Consider the following 17226-nt stretch of genomic DNA (forward strand, 5'->3'; position numbering starts at 1 on the left):
TTCATTTCCTCTATCTTCCTTTCAATTCCTTCAGACCAGATTCCCGGGATTGTTTGCAGTAGTCTCGCTGTCCAACGTGGCGGTGACATCCTTTGATATCCTAATTTCCATCACACGCTGAAGTCTTGTTGGTGGGTGGTTGTAGCGGTGTACCATTATCATGTTAGTACGGAGTACACCGCCGCTAGTTGACTAGGGTGGTTTGTCCCGTCACTGCCGGGTTTGCAGCAACTAGGATCTGACGATTCAACAATGTCTAACAGGGTGTTCTAATTTCGTTCGCTTTCCTCGGTTGTGAAAACAATCGTGTTGTATGCCGCTAGGTAAACTGCCGTGTTATGCGGACCGTGCAAACCAAACCATAGACCCGATCTGTCTTTCAATGCCACAAAAATATATATCCACACCTGCATTGAAGAATTAGGTACCGAATGCACCGAGATCGCAGGACCGGACCTTTTACGAACCCGTTCCACAGTAAGCCATGGACCCTGTGCGAACCTGCTACGCCACAAGATCCTACATGAATCGAGATGCATCCACAGAGTCCACGTCCTCTTCGAAGTCTATGCAATTAAAGCAAGTAATTGTCATTGTAATGGCATTGTACATACAACCATTAATGGAAGTTGACACCCGTAACTAAGAATAGCTCGGGAAAATATATATTCGCCGCGTCTCAATAGCGGCAACGCCGACAGTACAGCCCCTTACCGGAGGCTCGCTGGCGGAAGTGAAATCCTTCCACGAGTGTTCATGTGAATACTTTATGTAGGTAGTAGATATTGAAGTTCGTCGTGCATACATTATAGGCAGAATAATGTGAAGATAGGCGCTGAGTATTGCATGGATGTAGATAGAGGATATGGATGTCGAAATGTTGACGATAATTGACTTTCTGTTCAGCTAGATGTGCCTCGACCCTTCAGAGAGGCGATATCTTGATCTACTGCATGATTGCGTACTTCAATTAGTCTCTAGAAAAGAAATTGCGGTTATATGACATAGAAAGACCTCAAACCTAGAATAGAACAATGCTGCCTATCTACGTAACGCATTCAATCATCAATTCCTAATTTTGGATTCCAAATTGAAGTACTTTCTGCAAACATGCAACAATCTCGGCGCCCATCTCTATATTGTCACTAGCTACAGTCCAAGCCTGCAGTTTCATTGAATGGTCCCATCTACCTGATACCAGCTAGTAGCTAGATGCAGCGTACCTGAATGCTCGACCACATCTCGGTAGAAAGTGCGATCCACAGGCAATAGCGCAGCGAGTCAACATATTAAATCTCGCGTGGCATACTATGGTGCATGTCATATTGCCTCTGGCGCATCAAGATCAGACCAAATCAGAATAGGATCGGGGAAAGCCTTACCTGCTTCCACTGAACCCACTCCTAATTCCCATTGCTGTTTCAAGGATTTTCTGCACTGTGCCGGACATCCTTTAGTCTGTGCTTTGACGCCGACGGGGCTCTTCTTCCTTCTGAGCCGGCGGCATGATTGGGAGAAATGCAATTCCTGGTTTTGGGATGGAGCTTCGTTTCAGCTGTTGTCGTTAGCCAGTGCGCGTGTCGTGGAGGCAAGGGATGCTTGTAGATGGATCCTCGCGGGGGTCAGTGCTCTGGCGTCTCCGGGGAATCGTCGCTCCCGTTCCAGCAGTCTTCTTATATGGGCCATTGTTCGCCGATGGGCCAATGGTGTTGGGTCCTGCGTGAGATCATATTCGGGTCAAGGGTAGATGGACTCTGATGCTTCCATGGGTCATCCATGTCACCTACTGCCAGAAAGCATAGGAGAATTCCCCACCATGGGTCTCTGAGAATTGCCACTGAAGTAACGGCGTCCTGTATCTTGAAACCGTGAAGTTAATCATCCACCTTGATCTGATGGGAGATCGAGTTTAGCTCGAACCCCAAGCGGATCGGACGATCCGGCATACCCATGACATTGGGACCCAGTCCTGTTCAAGCCATCTACGTTCCTGCACCGAGGATTTCCGAAGTTATGCGATCTTTCCCCGCCCCAAGAAAGCCGGATGCTGTAACCTGCTCGAGGCTGGAATAGGACATTGTGTAACGCCGAGGTCAGATTCGATCTGGTACCTGCGACAATGTGCATAAAATGGTCTACGATCTTTCAAGTCTGACTACCATCTGCCGTATCAGGCATAGAACATAGAATACATCAACACCAACCCCTCCATCACCGGCATCAACTCACTCAAACCTACCAAGAAAGGCACGTCAAAGGCGTACCGAGAAATTGAATAACTTCTGCGCAAAGCAGGGATTGCACTTTGCGAACCCGGTACATGGTAACCATCCCAGCCAGCCTCAATCCGCTTCCCCTCTCGGATCGTCAATCCAACCCCTCATTCTCCATGGTCATCGGGTCTGAGAATGTTGCACAGCGCTGCACATGGCTCCGCATTGACCGCGGATAGTAGATGATGTGGTCCACGTAAAGCTTTTGTATGATCTGCAGCTGCCGTCCTACAGGCGATTCGAGACCGGTCCTACGTCCGTAGTACTATGAAGCTGTGGGAAAAGGGAAAAGTTAACGAGCAACATTCGGGATTTGGTTGCGGGGGCTATTGTAAGCTTTGATCCCTTTCGGCCTTGGAGGCTGGAGGAGGGGCTTGACCATAGTGGACTCCATCTATTCGCTCGTAGGATAATAGAATATAGGTTCCCGCAGAGTATGGAGAGCTTTAGTTACATAGATGGACCCCGAAGGTGGGGGATGAGGCGGATTCTTCTGCATACCCGACAAACTGGATCCTCATGATGGCCGGGAGGTTGCTGTGATCGTCGATGGAAACCAGGATGGTGGGATTGCTTTCTCATCGGGGATCTAGGATTCGGAGTTCCGGGAACGCTTAGGCCTGTGGTTCGGGGAAGAAGCAAAAGATGGATTAGGGTGGCTTCAGTGATCAATTTACACCAGTGTGATTGCGGAGTATAGCAGACGGGATTATTTAGGGTGGTTGGAATGGTTGGACCCCCGGAAAAAGACTGCGTTGAATTTCACGATGGCGGGCTTGGCGGCCGAGCGTGGGCGAGTACCTTGCACGGGGAAGTTTTAAGAGGACACAGGGAAATGTAAACTAGATTATGTCTAGTTATTGTTAGGGTAAAGCTGCTGCCACCCCCTGGGGCCTGAGATTTCTGCCTGGTAGAATGAATAATAATACATAGTATTCTATTCGGTAGTCTTCTGTATGGTGGAGTTTTATATCGAGTTCAAAATCATCTTTTTAGTCGTAACTTGAAAGATAATCACTTACTCAGATCAGAGATACCACTTGGGCCATCTGCAAAGATATTTCAAAAGATACTCGTACTCATGACGGGCTTAGCAAGATATTTGTCTAGATCTGTTAAAATGGTCAGAGCAATCTCCGTTAATTCTCTCGGGGCGCCGTCATGATGAGTTAGTTCATGGCAGGGTTTCCTTGACAGCGGAGCTCCGCTGTACGGGGTAGATTATGGTCAAAAGTACCAAATCAAGTATTTGTCACGAAGCCTCCAGAACCCAGTTTCCCAGCCACAGATCGCCTCGCGTGGATCGGGCCTCTCCGGCAATGTGGAAACCCCGTTCCGGGGACTTGGTCCACCCTAGTTTAACCCCGTACGATACTCGAAGAATAGAAAGCGCTTAGGGCACAATAGTCTCACCACGAAGCGTTTAGTGTTTTTGGATTTCACAAAATCAATCCAGTTAAGGAAGAAAATACCCGTTGTCCTAAAAGTGCCTTGAGAACAAGCCCATTGGTCTAGCCTTACCAACTGCATATCGCGGATCGCATCGTGCATACGGATAGTTCTGGGCCCTTAATTGTGCATAGCACACAGAAGCAGACAACGTCAGACGAACAGAAGAGTATTGTAGTTTTAATGCACAATGACATTGTTTCAGCCACGGTACTCTGATCAGATCCCGAGTGCAGTACAGATCTCCAGGGACGATCTCATGCCCCCCACGCCCCCCCCCCCCCCCCCCATTTCGGGCAATTTGTCCGTGCTTGCAGGTCTAGAGGAGGGGACTGGATTGCATTTTGCAGAGAGACCAACGCACACTAAATACAATTAAATCAAGTTCCACCAGGTTGGGTATTCCATAGGGCCGGATCATCAAGAATAGCGCTCCCGCAATTGTAGTCAAAGTTTAGCGGGGGAGTTATAAATGGCAGTCTCTAATTGGTCTATTCTTAAAAGAAAATCCAAGAACCAAAGAGAAGGTAAAACATGATATCAGAAATGCTCTAGGCCCGCTGGACCAATGCATGCCATTTTTCAAGAGGAGCTTTGCAAGTTGAAATATCGTCCCAGTCTGGTGGGAATTCCGAAAAGGTGGAAGCTCTTGGGCTGGGCCGCCGGGGAAGATTTTAGCGCGCCGCGTAGCTTTGCGCTTGTTGACATTTGGGTATCGCGCCATGCAGCAGGGACCATGTGGCGCGACGCTCGACTGGGGGGGGATACCGGTTGATTGGACGGAGGTTGCCTGTTCATAGGCATCCTGCAAGGATCGAGAGGGGAGGGTCGCATTTAACCCCGCGTATTGGTCTGTCATCCTGTCACGGACCTCTTTGTCGCAGTTAGGATATCCAGGTAGCTGGGAATAGAGTCTGCGGTGCTTGGGTCCAGGGCAATATACGAGGTAGTGTGCAACGTTAAGGTCATCAAGACTGAGCTGAAATCAACACAGCCGTTGATGATTCGCGAAGGCCGATACGAAGGGTGTTTTGTCGATCGGGGGGTGCATACTTTGCCCGTTTACTTTGCATCATTATTCCCTGTGTACCCCTTTCTCCCGGCAGGAAACACATGGCTTGTGTTTTTCATGCGCATAATAATGTCCACGTTTTTAAAGCCTCAAATGAGAACGAACCACATATCGGGAGAACTTCTCCGGAATCCTTCACGCAAGGGCGCCTTTTCTTTGCCTATTTTCTCTTCGTTTCTTTTTCCTTCGCACACAACGCCATTATTATAGTGTGGGTGATTATTCCCAAGCGAGCTGCTGGGCTGGGGCGATCACTAGAGATTCAAGACTAGGTTTCCCCCCACTTTGCTATGTACATAAGTACTCCGTACAAATGTTAGAATTTAAGGGGCAGATGATCAATGCAACGAGGCAAAAGGTAAAATTGGTAGGATGACCAATTCCATTTGACTACTTAATCAAATCATGGTACTTTGTGGTCGTCTAATGAGGAGTTCGCCAAAAGGAAGCACAAAAAAGGAATTCGTTGACCAATCCCGTACTTTAGTGCTGAAACATGGTCCGAATGAAATGAAGCCGACTAGATAATGCAACTACTTAGATAGCTTCGGTTAGTATATCAGTTAGGGCTTTAATAGTCATAGATCAGTCAATAAGCGGGTTGTCACCCATGTCAATCTTAAATAAAAAAAACCGTCCTGAACGACTACGCAAGGACCAGGTGTCAATTCCACGCGGCTGAGTTCTGTGCGCCCCAAAATATTGTTTTCGTCCTCCCGCAGAACCCGCCAGAGTGGCAGAGCTAATCGCGCGATGGAGGGGCCTTCGAAACCCGTGCCGGTCGGCGATTACACCAGCTGGGCCCAGGATTATTGGTCCATCGGAAATGCGGAGCGCTTATAAGCCTCCAGGGGAAGTCGGGTCATACCGTCCTGCAGAAAGCCCAAAGAAGGGTGTGAACTTGTCAACTTTTTCGAACTCGATGTTCTCGATGTAATTATAGATTGTAGATGTTCCATCTATACTAAAGCTGTGGTCGCATCCATCTCCTTCTAAACCGCATCAATCCTAAACAATGCTAAATAAGAGCTGCAGAATAAGATCTCCCAGTAGTATCATGCCAAGAGTCCGTCATTATTTTTCTTCTATGGACCGATGGGACTTCATTTTACTTTTCTGTCAACAAAGTACATTGTCGTAGTGTGGTACGTAAGTGGGAAACAATAGTCCGCGTAGGCCCCCTGTTCAAAGTACCCATCTAGTTACCTAGAGGATCCATTACCCATCCTGACTTGCATTTTGCATTCTGCAGTCTACTTTTGCCTGCGTCCCTTTTTGCAGTTGACACTACTCTAGTCGGGCTGGGCCGAGCTGAGAGATAGAGAGAGAGAAGGCTCAGAGGGGACACGCTATGGATGCGGCGGACGGGCCGGGCCAGTATGGAGAATAAAAGGGAATAATTTCCTGCGGTCTCACATTGCTTTTGTCCTATTGGAGAGGCTCATTGGGCGATAGGTTCGTATTCCAATCCACAAGGATTGTAATTTCTGCAATGAATGGTGTTAGCCACAGTAGTTTGCATGGAGTTTGAACCGGAGGGCCTGGATAGGGGGAGGCAAATAGGCAAATAGTTAGACCGTTCGAGGCTATAGAAATATCCGGCATAACGAGTATTCCGTAATAAGTAATTGGCAAGCTAGACTGCCGTCGTCTTATCGATGCGAAGAAGGAAGGCAGATGTTGGCGCGCATTGGCTGGTCTGCGACGAAAATCTTCCTGGCGATCTACTATCTCCTCCACTTTGGCCCAATCCCTCGGTGTCCATTTTCCCGCTTTAGGGCCAACAATTGCGGCACAACCAAACTGTCGGACTTTTGACAGATGTGGTTAAGTCGATCATCGAGGGCAAACTTGCCCTATAGACCATTATTTCAAGACGATTATGGACGAGGTTAGTTCAAGTTGCCTATTTCTGTCACTGGCAGGAAACCGAATTTCCTAAAACATACAATGCACACGGACAAGATCGCGTCCTGAAACCGCCCCAACTCGGTCATTGGGGAGGAAAAACGGAGATGAGATGAGGTCAGATCGAGGGGGCACAAAACAGGAGTCACACGCAGAACAACACCAAAAATGCCCCATGGGCGATCTCGGAGTTGCTGGATGGTGGTTTCCAGAAGATACAGTATTATTTGGGACAGAGGGGATGATTGCCAAGCTCTGACCCTCAGCACCGGAGCACGCTAACCCCCGATGGGAGTTTGACAGCTTTAGTCGCCCCGGACCGTCGTCCCCGGCCCCGCCGTGGCTTGTTAGGGCGTTCTGATGGCTTGTCAATGGCTTTCCTGGTTGATGTTGGGTCTGGACCCACAAGGAGACTCCCTAAAAGGGCGCTAGAGTTTCGCGTGCAGCCAGTCAAATTGTCCCGATCGAGTGGTTGCCAAAAGTACAGATGCACGACTCCATACTCAGAATGAAGAGGACCGCCCTCCAGCAGATGACCCCTAAGACTGGTGAGATTTAGGAAATCCAGTTAACCTTTCATCGGGTTCCCCAAGTGCCCAAAGCGAGACTTCCCCCCATGAACGCCCCCATCATCTATCTATACTCCTATACTTGGCTCCCCCTTGGCCCCAAGCCCCCGAGGCATAAGCTGTCCATGCAAGACATGACATCATGCCCTGACGTGCTGTTCCGATGAGCTCTCGATCGCTACGCATCATTGATCGATCTCGTGGGCGGCTGTTCGGCTCGCCAGTCTCCGGTGCGTTAGTTCCGGTATGCCTTGCTTGGGAGCCCGCCCAGGGACCCGAGAAATAAAATAGAGCCCGGCAATGATAATCTTGATATTCGTCAAGGGTACGAGACAATTAGACTTCTTCTGGACATCGTCTTTCATCTAGACCTTCGCTTTTGCTTCTGCTTTTGCTCGATTCAGTAGAGTTCTACAAAGTACCAACGCCTCCGTTCTCTATGAAGGACTATACACCCCCAGATCGAGTACTCTAGAACATCCCACGAATAAACTAACATAGCGATTGTCCGCCGATAGTTACATCCTCCAACTCTATGGAGTTGCCTCCAGGTACCTTTGTTGCTCTTCATCCATGCAGCCTGTGTCTCGCGAAAAGACGCCCATTTTCGACCTTTGCCTCGCTCTTCCCCTCCCGTTTTGCCTACACCCCCTTTCTCTCGCATTTGTTCGTATCGAAGAAAGGGATATAAGATCGATCTGGAACTCCTAGGCTTTTCGTGGCTTTTTCCATAGACATTGGGATTGTACAAAAGTGGAAAACTCGATCACGGGGCTGGTGTTGGCAAGTAATGGTCCAAAGTACGGATTGCCTCGAGTTTGTAGCAAATGCTGCAGTGATGACCAGTTGGCGGTGAACATCCTGGAAAGTAGACACTGTAGAACATACAGTAAACTGCAGTAGTCCCATTCTGAAAGAGAATGATCGGAAAACGACATCTTCCTACGACCCTTTGGGTTCTCCATACATTAAGAGTAAAACAAAGCCAGACAGCCGTCAAGCGCCATGCCGAGGGCACAAACAGTGTAAATCAAGCATCGCCCATATTCCAAAAATTCCGACCGAATCAAATCTACTCTTGTCGCCCATGATCACCATCAGATGCCACTACAACCCTGAGTCCTCAAGCCTCCCAAGCCTCCGTCGCGAAATAAACCAACCCCCGACATCCCCGACCCCCCACCAACCCACTTACCGGGCCTCCTGTCAGTGCTCTCCCGCTGTCACATCCGTTTCCAGTTTCCCAACTTGTTAGAAAATGCTAGGCCAAGACAACCGCCTTCCCGGGGTTTCAGGGTGATTGCATCATGAGGGGGAATTGGCCGAACAGCTCCGGCGCTGTTCTGGTCCTTTTCTCGATCGCCCTAATACCGTTCCTCCCATCATCCCCGGCGGTAATAGCGGGTTATCATGATAATCATCATACTCCCGATTATAGCCCATTAGTCCTAAGTAAATAAGTACTGTGGCGAAGGGAATGAACTTTTCAATTCGACGTGTGCACTCTTTCCTCAAACAACACTAACCCCCTACTCATTCCCTTCCACCAGCTTGTTTCGGCTCGAAGTAGTTCCAATTGACGGAAATCCGAATCAATCCTGCCCCTCCTGCTTCAAAGTACTTCGTACTCGAAGTTGAAATTTTCACATCGAACAAGAATAGTCACTGTGATCGAGACGCCAACAGCAACGACCTGCAGGCTGGCAAATAATGGAGCAATGGCCGGGGTTGATGAACAGGGGCCTTCCCTGTACTTTAATATAACCTGGGGGCCTGCTGTGGCCCCAGCTCAGATGTCAGCCTGAAGGGCAAGTGTGGCGGTGGAGGGGGAAAGACATTTTCGTTCTCAGTGCATGCTTACTACTGCAGTGTGGTGGGTTTCAGCTGAGAAATACTGTAACTACTTAGAATAGTAGTTGGTTAATAGCAGGTCGTCGAGTACTGAGCTGAGCCACATGTGGCTGAGTCGGTCTATGCGCTTGCATTTGCATTTTACATTTTGCAGATTTCTACTACTGTATCGTGTGGAGCATCTGGTGCATTTTGCAGTCTGCATCTCGCACTTGACACCCTTGAAAATTTTTTTTATCATTTATATTTGCCAGTAATCTGTATTGGAGCAAGAAATAGGGGGCTTATCGCCACTATTTCGGCATTTGCGAAGCGGCGTCGCTGGCCTGGGGGCGCGATCTGCTACGGCTTTGTTCTAGGCCACCAGGCACTTTGTTTCCCTTTCTTGGAATTGTCTACTATGATCTTCGTATTCCGGGGTAAATCCGGTTCTCAGTGTTGACCACGGCGTCATTTTCAACTTGAATGGACAAACCGAAAACACCATTCCTCCCCAAAATACGTTATCATCATCCCGTGTTCATCATTTCCCCGATAGTTACCTAGGCAAAACTACGGAGTATCCGGAGTAGGGGTACGATGGACGCTAACTAATCAATTTTGCTCCGCCCGCAGCCACGACGGTATATTAGTTTGCGCCCTAGCCAACCGGTAGCCCGAGTGCGCACCGCATTGGCAATATGACAGTCATCTGCAAAAAGCAAATTGACGCCGGGTCAAGACGGGAGAGTACCAGCGAGCGAACGGTCGGCGGGTGGACTGGACGGTTGAGGATTATCGGGTCGTTGTTGGTGGAGGGGCCGGTGGGGGTCATGCAAACAAAGACTCCGAAACCACCCCCTTGCGACGTGCTTGGGATAATGGGCGTGTGGGTTCAGGGTGTTAAGCCGTTGGCTGTTATTGTTACGGATGATGGTTCGGGGGGGGGGGGGGGGAGGGCGGCTGTTAGTGTTATTGTTGGTGATGGTGGTAGATCTCGGACTCGATATTGAGACTGATTAAGGGGATATGTGGTAGTCCTCCATTCATTAGGCTTGTCGTAGATAGCTTGTTACATAGGTACACCTAGGCACTGATTGAGTTATTCGCAGTGACAAATACCTCTAAAAAGGTACTTTGACCAGGGTTCGAAACGCCAGTTTAGTCTATTGAGTATGCGACAACCTAAATCTCACCAAAACCGATCTGGACGAGAGTGTCATCGGGCAAAGGTACTCTTGTTATTGAATTGAACTAGATGATTTAGTTACGAACTCGTTCCTTTGTGTTATTGCCTCGATTTCTAGGCGTAGTGGGGTTGTATAGTGGGCAACTACGGACGTAGGCCGTTGCCCAATTCCGGACGTCAAAAAGGCAAGATTAGAATAAAGAATGAAATAGACTAAATCAAAGATAGCGCTCCACTTAAACGGCAGGGGATCGAAAGTAGTAATGGGTATAACACCATCACAAGAATAAGACAGAAGGCAATCGAAGTCGATCATACACGGCGCAGGTACAAGTCCACTCACCACTCACTCGGGTTTTTGTTTGCGCATGCCTCGGCTGCACTGTACATCCCATCTCCGCGGACTGTAGATAAACCCAGGTTGCCTTTTTTGATATTCCACCATCTTCCTATCTGTGATCACCATCAGCACTATATCACTAGAGGCATTTCGCTAACAAATCGTCGGAATTCGCAGAGACCCAATCTCGCACCTCATCGGGAGCAGCCTGACCCGACCAGAAGGGTCAAGTGGCCCCCAAATCCACCCGTCCGGGAGATGCACGCGTTGACAGTAGCTTGGGTTAGGTGGTGCCCTTCCCCTGGGCCTCGCTTCAACGCCCAGGGTTATGAAATCATTAGATCATTAGATCATTAATTTAGATTAATTTTTAGCCCAGGTGACCCGATGGGACCCAAGACCGAGGATGGGACCCGAGGAGGGACTAGCGGTCGCTCATCACCGGGATGGCAACGCCGTCACTTTGGGACTTTTAGTTCAAGGAGACAGGGGGGAATTGCTTGCGCAACAAAGAGACCATATTTTTTGTCCACTGAAATCATGGCAATCGGTCACTTACTACTTACTATGGCTTGCTAACGAAGATACCTAATCCAATTTCCTCGTACTCCGTCTAGACCAACACTGAGACCGCTTGGGGGCGGATACCAAAGTACAGCGGCTAACCAGCGCGGGTAGAGATTATCGAAAGCCCTGGTTGGCGAGGCAGCCTCTAAGAGAGAGCGTTTGAAATGGGTGATCTTTATTAATGACGGGTTGACTCTAGTTCTACTTATGGAGTACGTACTGGTGGCGCTCAGGAGAGAATGCAAAGCGATTGGTTAGGGCTTTTGAAGTACAGAGAGCAGCGAGTTATCCTACTAGTCCGTACAATTCCCATTATCATTCGTACGTACATAATCTGAAAAGTACCTTCATTTACTGCGGGTCTCGATTTGCATTGAAGTCGTCCTTTTGCTCCTCGTGATCTCTATACAGTCATTTCGTACCCCCCCCCGTATTTCTGTGGCCAGACCGGTTGCTCGAGGTCCATTTGGGTGCTTTTGTTCAATTCCAATTTCCTGTCTGGCCTTCAATTCCCCCTTCTAGAGAGTAGTAGATGGTCGCTTAAAACGACCATTGATTTGGGCAAAATACGAGGGTCTGATCTCAAGGGGGGTATTCTTCTATGTACTGTTAGTAGCTGAAGTGCGACCAAGTCCGGCATATCCTAGACGGAGATGGCGGACGACCCCGCGAAGACCGTTCCTGTCAAAGTCAACGCCAATTACCCGGGTCCAGACCCGGTGGGAGGGATGCGGTGGGTAGAGATAGAGGGGAGCAGATCGACATAAGGGGGGAGGGGAGAGGGTTTCCCCCCAAGCCATGACAGACATCGGCCCGTCGCCCAGATGGTGATTCTCCAATGGCGACACAGGAACTGCCAACGTTTGACGGATAAAAGAGATGTGTGTTTCTTAATCACTATCAAACCCTCTTCCAATACCCACAAAGACCAAAATAATAAACAAAACTACCCATGGCAAAGCCCTTTCAGCAAGTCATTCTTGGACATTCCAGGATCCAGGATGTTGGGCCCTAGTCAATCGGCACCTTGATAGGTTCGTGTAAAGCAGCGCCGCCCCTCTAGGCCCCAGGAAGACCCAAGTGAAGCCCTCGGATGCCCTCGCTTATTGGAGGCGGCCCTGCAAAACTAACGCCGGGGCACATCACGCTCAGATCCGGCGATCGAGAGAGCACGGCCCCTATCCAGTCTGCCTAGCTTGTCCACAATTTTGTTTCCTTTTGGACACTGGCACTCTGAATGGAGGGTTTGATTGCATTTCAGAGAGATGGTCACGTCAGGTGTATTCGTGGGGAGCCCTTTTCCACTTTCCCCCCCCCACTACAAAGCCTTCCTCTGGATTCATCTTGCACTAAGGAGGGCGGCGATACGGGATCCTACAGGGCTTTAATTGGGGATGTCAAAGTGTCAACAGGACTGTATGCTTTCCACGGTACTCCGTTCTCCGTTCTCCGTACCTGGTGACGAATCTGCAAGTAAATTTCCCACGTTACGGAACCTCCGAGAAGCTGAGGTCGATCGGCGTACCTTTAAGAATAGCACCCACACGGCGTATGGCCCCCCCCCCCCTCGACGCAAGGCAGGGCCTGTGCGAGTGCTTTTGAACACGAACGCTATCGGGAGGGGGAACTCTCTGGTTGGAAGAGAGGCGCGGTGTGTGCCTGGCAGATGCCAAACGGGCGTATATGACTCGATAGTGCGACCAGGGTTTGTACGAAGTAAACAAGTACCTCTAACGAAGGACTAAATAACGAGCGATCTTTTTAGTCCTACTACCATACAGAATGCTCAAACAAAGAAAACGTTCCTTGGTTCGACGTGGATCCCCCGCGCTTCATCCCGCCCCTGTCACAACCTGTCAAGCTGTCAGATAGGAAGGTGGGATAAACTTGTCGGGATTTTGAGCGTAATCACTAGGTCATAATTGATTCGAACTATAGGCTGTTGAGATTAGAGTCGGGAGTGAACAAAACGGTTACAAACATCATAGTGGTTGCCTCGCCTTCTGGGGTCTACCATTAGCAATCGGAGAGGATCTGATCAGAACACCTTGAGTTGGACAATGACAAAGCGGGTTCCCCGATCTCGCTCAGTTCTCTACTGTACTCCGTTCTGCCAGCAACTATGGTAGAAATTCTCCGTACTTTGTACTAAATGTAATTCTCTATGGTGGGGAAGGACTACCATGTAGAAGAGGGGGGGCGGTCGATCGACAATCGACAGCGCCACGCTGTTTTCGGCGGTGGAGGAACGGACGCAACGCTAAGCGGGACTTGGATTTATAGGAAAATAAATAACAAAATCAAAGCAGAAGTACGTCTGCACCGATATAGATGACCTAAGAAAATAAACCAAAAAATAGACAGATTTGAGAACATCCCTAATGTCATAGCGATCTACAAATAGTAAGTCGAACTCGACAGGGATGTTAATCGAATCGGGAACTGGACTTTGTGCATTAGCTTATTTAGCTTTGGTTTAGTACAATGTTAGTTGGATTTGGTGGGCTATTCGGGCTATTGGGTTAGTGCTTCTTAACCTGGTTGGCATCCTTCATACCTGCATCTCGCTCCTCCACTACGCCAATCTTGCTGCGTCCTGCATACGCCGCAGTGCGATCAAAATTAAATTCAAAATTCCAAAAATCAAATTAAATTAAAGATAATTCCATATTTTCAATGCCAAGTCCCAACCCCCCCAAAATAAATCCTAAGATAATTAATATTCCTAAATTCCTAAACCCTTAGGTTCTCCCGGGGATCCCCCGGCTTTCTGAATGACCCTCGACCCTCAAGGATGATCCTAGCTTTCTGTGGCACGGTTTGCCATATGCTTGCCGGTCACCTCTCACTCGATTATACTTAGGTACTTTCGTGGAAAAAAAAAAGAATAATAAAAAAAGATATTATTTTAAAACAAATTTTAACGAAATCGCAAATCGATCACCCCAAGATCTGCCCCCCATTGCTCTGGACCGCGCGACACTTGAAATATCCCACTCCTCCTCCCTCAAGCCGGCCAAACTCCCTTTTACAACTCTGTGCTTTTTTGACTTTCTTTTCTTTTCTTCTTATCTTGAAGGCAAAGAAAGAAACATTAATTTAAAGCTCCCGTCCTCTTCCCACTTTCTTCAAGGAGATCACTTTTATTTTCCAACCCGCCTCGACCCACACTCTACCTAGTTGTGTCTACTAGGTTCCGTGCTTTATACTTGCTTTGGGTCTTACCATCCCACCGGACACAAGATATTGTGTATACAACCAGGCCATCCCCGTCCCGTGTCACCATCCCAATCCAACCGCAGCTGCCCCGGTTCATATCAGTGTACTTGCAGTATACTTCCGGGTACTCTTTTCTGATACTTCCCCAGGAACAAATTGAGAGTGGAGTATATTCCTCTTGTTCCTGCATCGCCAATATCATTCAATTCCTATTTCTATTGGCATATTCAATTCTCACGTCTTTGTACCTGTGTTGCCCGTTTGAATCGGTGAGTGAAATTACTTGACAACCCAATTGTGGTCTGGTTCGCAATAAGCTTGACTCTGAGCCGTTCGCGGGTTGGCAGTCGTCCATGAGACAGCCACCCGTCGGGGCAGCCGGGTGAGGCGGCTACCGTTGGACATTGCCCGGGTTGCTTCGCAAACTGGGCTGGATGTCCGCTGCGTTTTTCGTCACATTGTTCCATCTTGAGAGTTCTAGGCTAATGATGGTTGGAACTACTCAGACTTTGTCAACCGCTAGCTTTGGTCTATATAAAGGACCGTTCTATCTTGCGAGCTTCGGCGCTGAAACAGACATAGTTCTGTTCTTTGGATACTCGATATATACTCTCCTCGACTGTGAAACTACGCCTTGATATCCCGGAGTTCCTTCTATCGCCGAGAGAACACCGCCGACTCACGCTTTACCGTGATCACTGCAGACCACGGCTCTGCGTTCCAACATCGACACAATGGTTTACAGTAAGCCCAATACGTCTACTGGCGCCATGAAGCGTTCAGCTTCGGCCCTTCACGAAGGTGCACCTGGGTGGGATGTTGCTCCTGTAAGTCTATATCCAAGGAGCCATTTCGATCAATAATCTAACCAGGATTCAGCCCATGATGACCCCGGCGCGCCCCGCATCCTTCCGCATGCCCTACGCGCACTACGCTCTGATCTATCTGGATAACGAGGGCAAGCTCAAGGTTGACGAGTCTGCTTCAATCAAAGAGCAGAAATCTACTATTTTCACTCCAGAGGTTCGCCAGAACTTCCTTGAGATTCTCGGGGAACGTATTGGTTTCCAACAGCCTCTTCGCCGTAAGTTGAACATCAGCTCTGAAGTGCTTGGGCCACTCAACTAACCTAAAAATATAGGCACATTGGATGCTTCTCCTCGCCGTGTTCGCCGCCGTCGTGTTAATGCTCCAGGATCTGACGACCGTCTCGCAGATGCTGGTTCGGACAGCGATGACTGCTCTCCTAATGGCTCCAACGAAATGATTCCCCTGCGCATCGGAGACACTCCTAAGGTTTTGGCTTACTACGAAGGTGCCCTGAAGCACTTCCAGCAGCTCAACTGCCGCATGGTCGCAAAGGCCTTTATCAAGTTCATCGAGCCCCGCAAGCAGGTTCGGCACCCGTACAATGGTGGCAAGCCCCCAGCAGGCTCTGCTCCCGGTACTACTGGTGACCCTGAAAAGACCAAGCCCTTGTGGTGGCCCCCGGGTGTCATGCACAAGGAGCCCGACCACCTGCGCAAAGAGTGTATGTGGTTCTTCTGTTACTTTCTTGTAATAGACTTACTGACATTTTAATTAGACCGCATTGAGCTCCTCCTCCACATCATTCGCAAACTGGGCGATCATGGCATTACTGCCGATAAGCTGAAGGAGGTCGCTGGCGACACCAAGCGTAGTCTTAAGCATGCTTCTCATGTGGATATCATTTACGAGATCCTGCGCGTGCGCAAGATGGAGGAGCGATTTGAGCGTGGAGAAGTTGGTATGTGTTATAATTGAATATTCCAATGTCCACGCGACGTTCTAACGGGTTATACAGATGCAAGCATGGTTGTCTACGTGATGAACCGAGGACCTAGCCCCAAGGGTGATGATGAGGAGGAATCCAACGACACTGCTACTCTTCCCGTTCCGACTATGGAAGCCCCCGAGCACATTGAAGAAGGCCTTCTTACCCCAACATCCTCCATCGAGCATGTCACCGCTCCCTTGACGACACCCATTGACCCCTTGTCTATGGCACCGACCAGATCTCTTCCAACCAACTTCTCCCTCTCTCAGCCTCTCACCTTCGACGGCCCCCGACAAGATCGTCCTTATTACACCACGCCTCCTCAATACACAGACTCCTTCTCCCAGCCGATGCTAAGTACCCCCGTCACAGCCGAGATGATCAGCCCCCACGACGTCTCAGTCTTCGACTACTCAACCTCCCACGGCTTCCCAGCGTCAACGTCTGACCAGAAGTTCGATGCCTGGGCTCCTACCTTCCGCCAGACTCTGTTCAGTCCTGTGGACTACAATGCCCCGGCTGTGACACACGGCCTGCCCCAGCCCCCTTTGCACTACATGCCCATGGCATCACCGGCGCAGCTTCACGATATGTCTCCCCCCACGCCCAGTCACCATTGGATCCAATGAGCCAGCGAGCATTGCCCTTCCGCACTGGCTCCCTGGGTCACCCGCATGAGCTGCCCCTCATCCACCAAGCCTAGGTTCTCGCCCTCCCAATGGACGGGCAGGACCCGGTTGGAGGCAAATCCCGAGCAATGCCACGACTAAAAGAAGTGCACGGGCTTTTAATGAATTCTACGACTGAAATGGCTTTGATTACCATACCATATGAAAGCACTTGATACTTGATACAAAGGAGGCGGGCTTGTTCTGGAGTTTCGATTCACTGTTTATTTTTTGTCTTAATTCTTTTCTTTTAACTTTCTTGTTTTCTGTGAATACAAAAAAAGGTCGGTGTCATCAGAAAGAGGAATCGCGCAGTTATTAGGGGTTTTGGTCGTCGGGTCTTT

General features: G+C 49.2%; 1 protein-coding gene across 1 annotated transcript; it reads left to right on the forward strand.

The window, feature by feature from the left end:
• Positions 1-15150: 15150 nt before the first annotated feature.
• Positions 15151-16843, forward strand: N7496_003994 (uncharacterized protein; the record flags this gene model as incomplete). The annotated part of the gene is made up of 5 exons (XM_056696925.1): positions 15151-15243; positions 15296-15500; positions 15558-15947; positions 16002-16184; positions 16242-16843. 5 exons carry the CDS (start codon positions 15151-15153, stop codon positions 16841-16843), a joined length of 1473 nt encoding a protein of 490 aa, XP_056559137.1.
• Positions 16844-17226: the final 383 nt, after the last annotated feature.

Source organism: Penicillium cataractarum (genome assembly GCF_028827025.1).
Source record: "Penicillium cataractarum strain IBT 29864 chromosome Unknown utg000002l, whole genome shotgun sequence".
Lineage (NCBI taxonomy): Eukaryota > Fungi > Ascomycota > Eurotiomycetes > Eurotiales > Aspergillaceae > Penicillium > Penicillium cataractarum.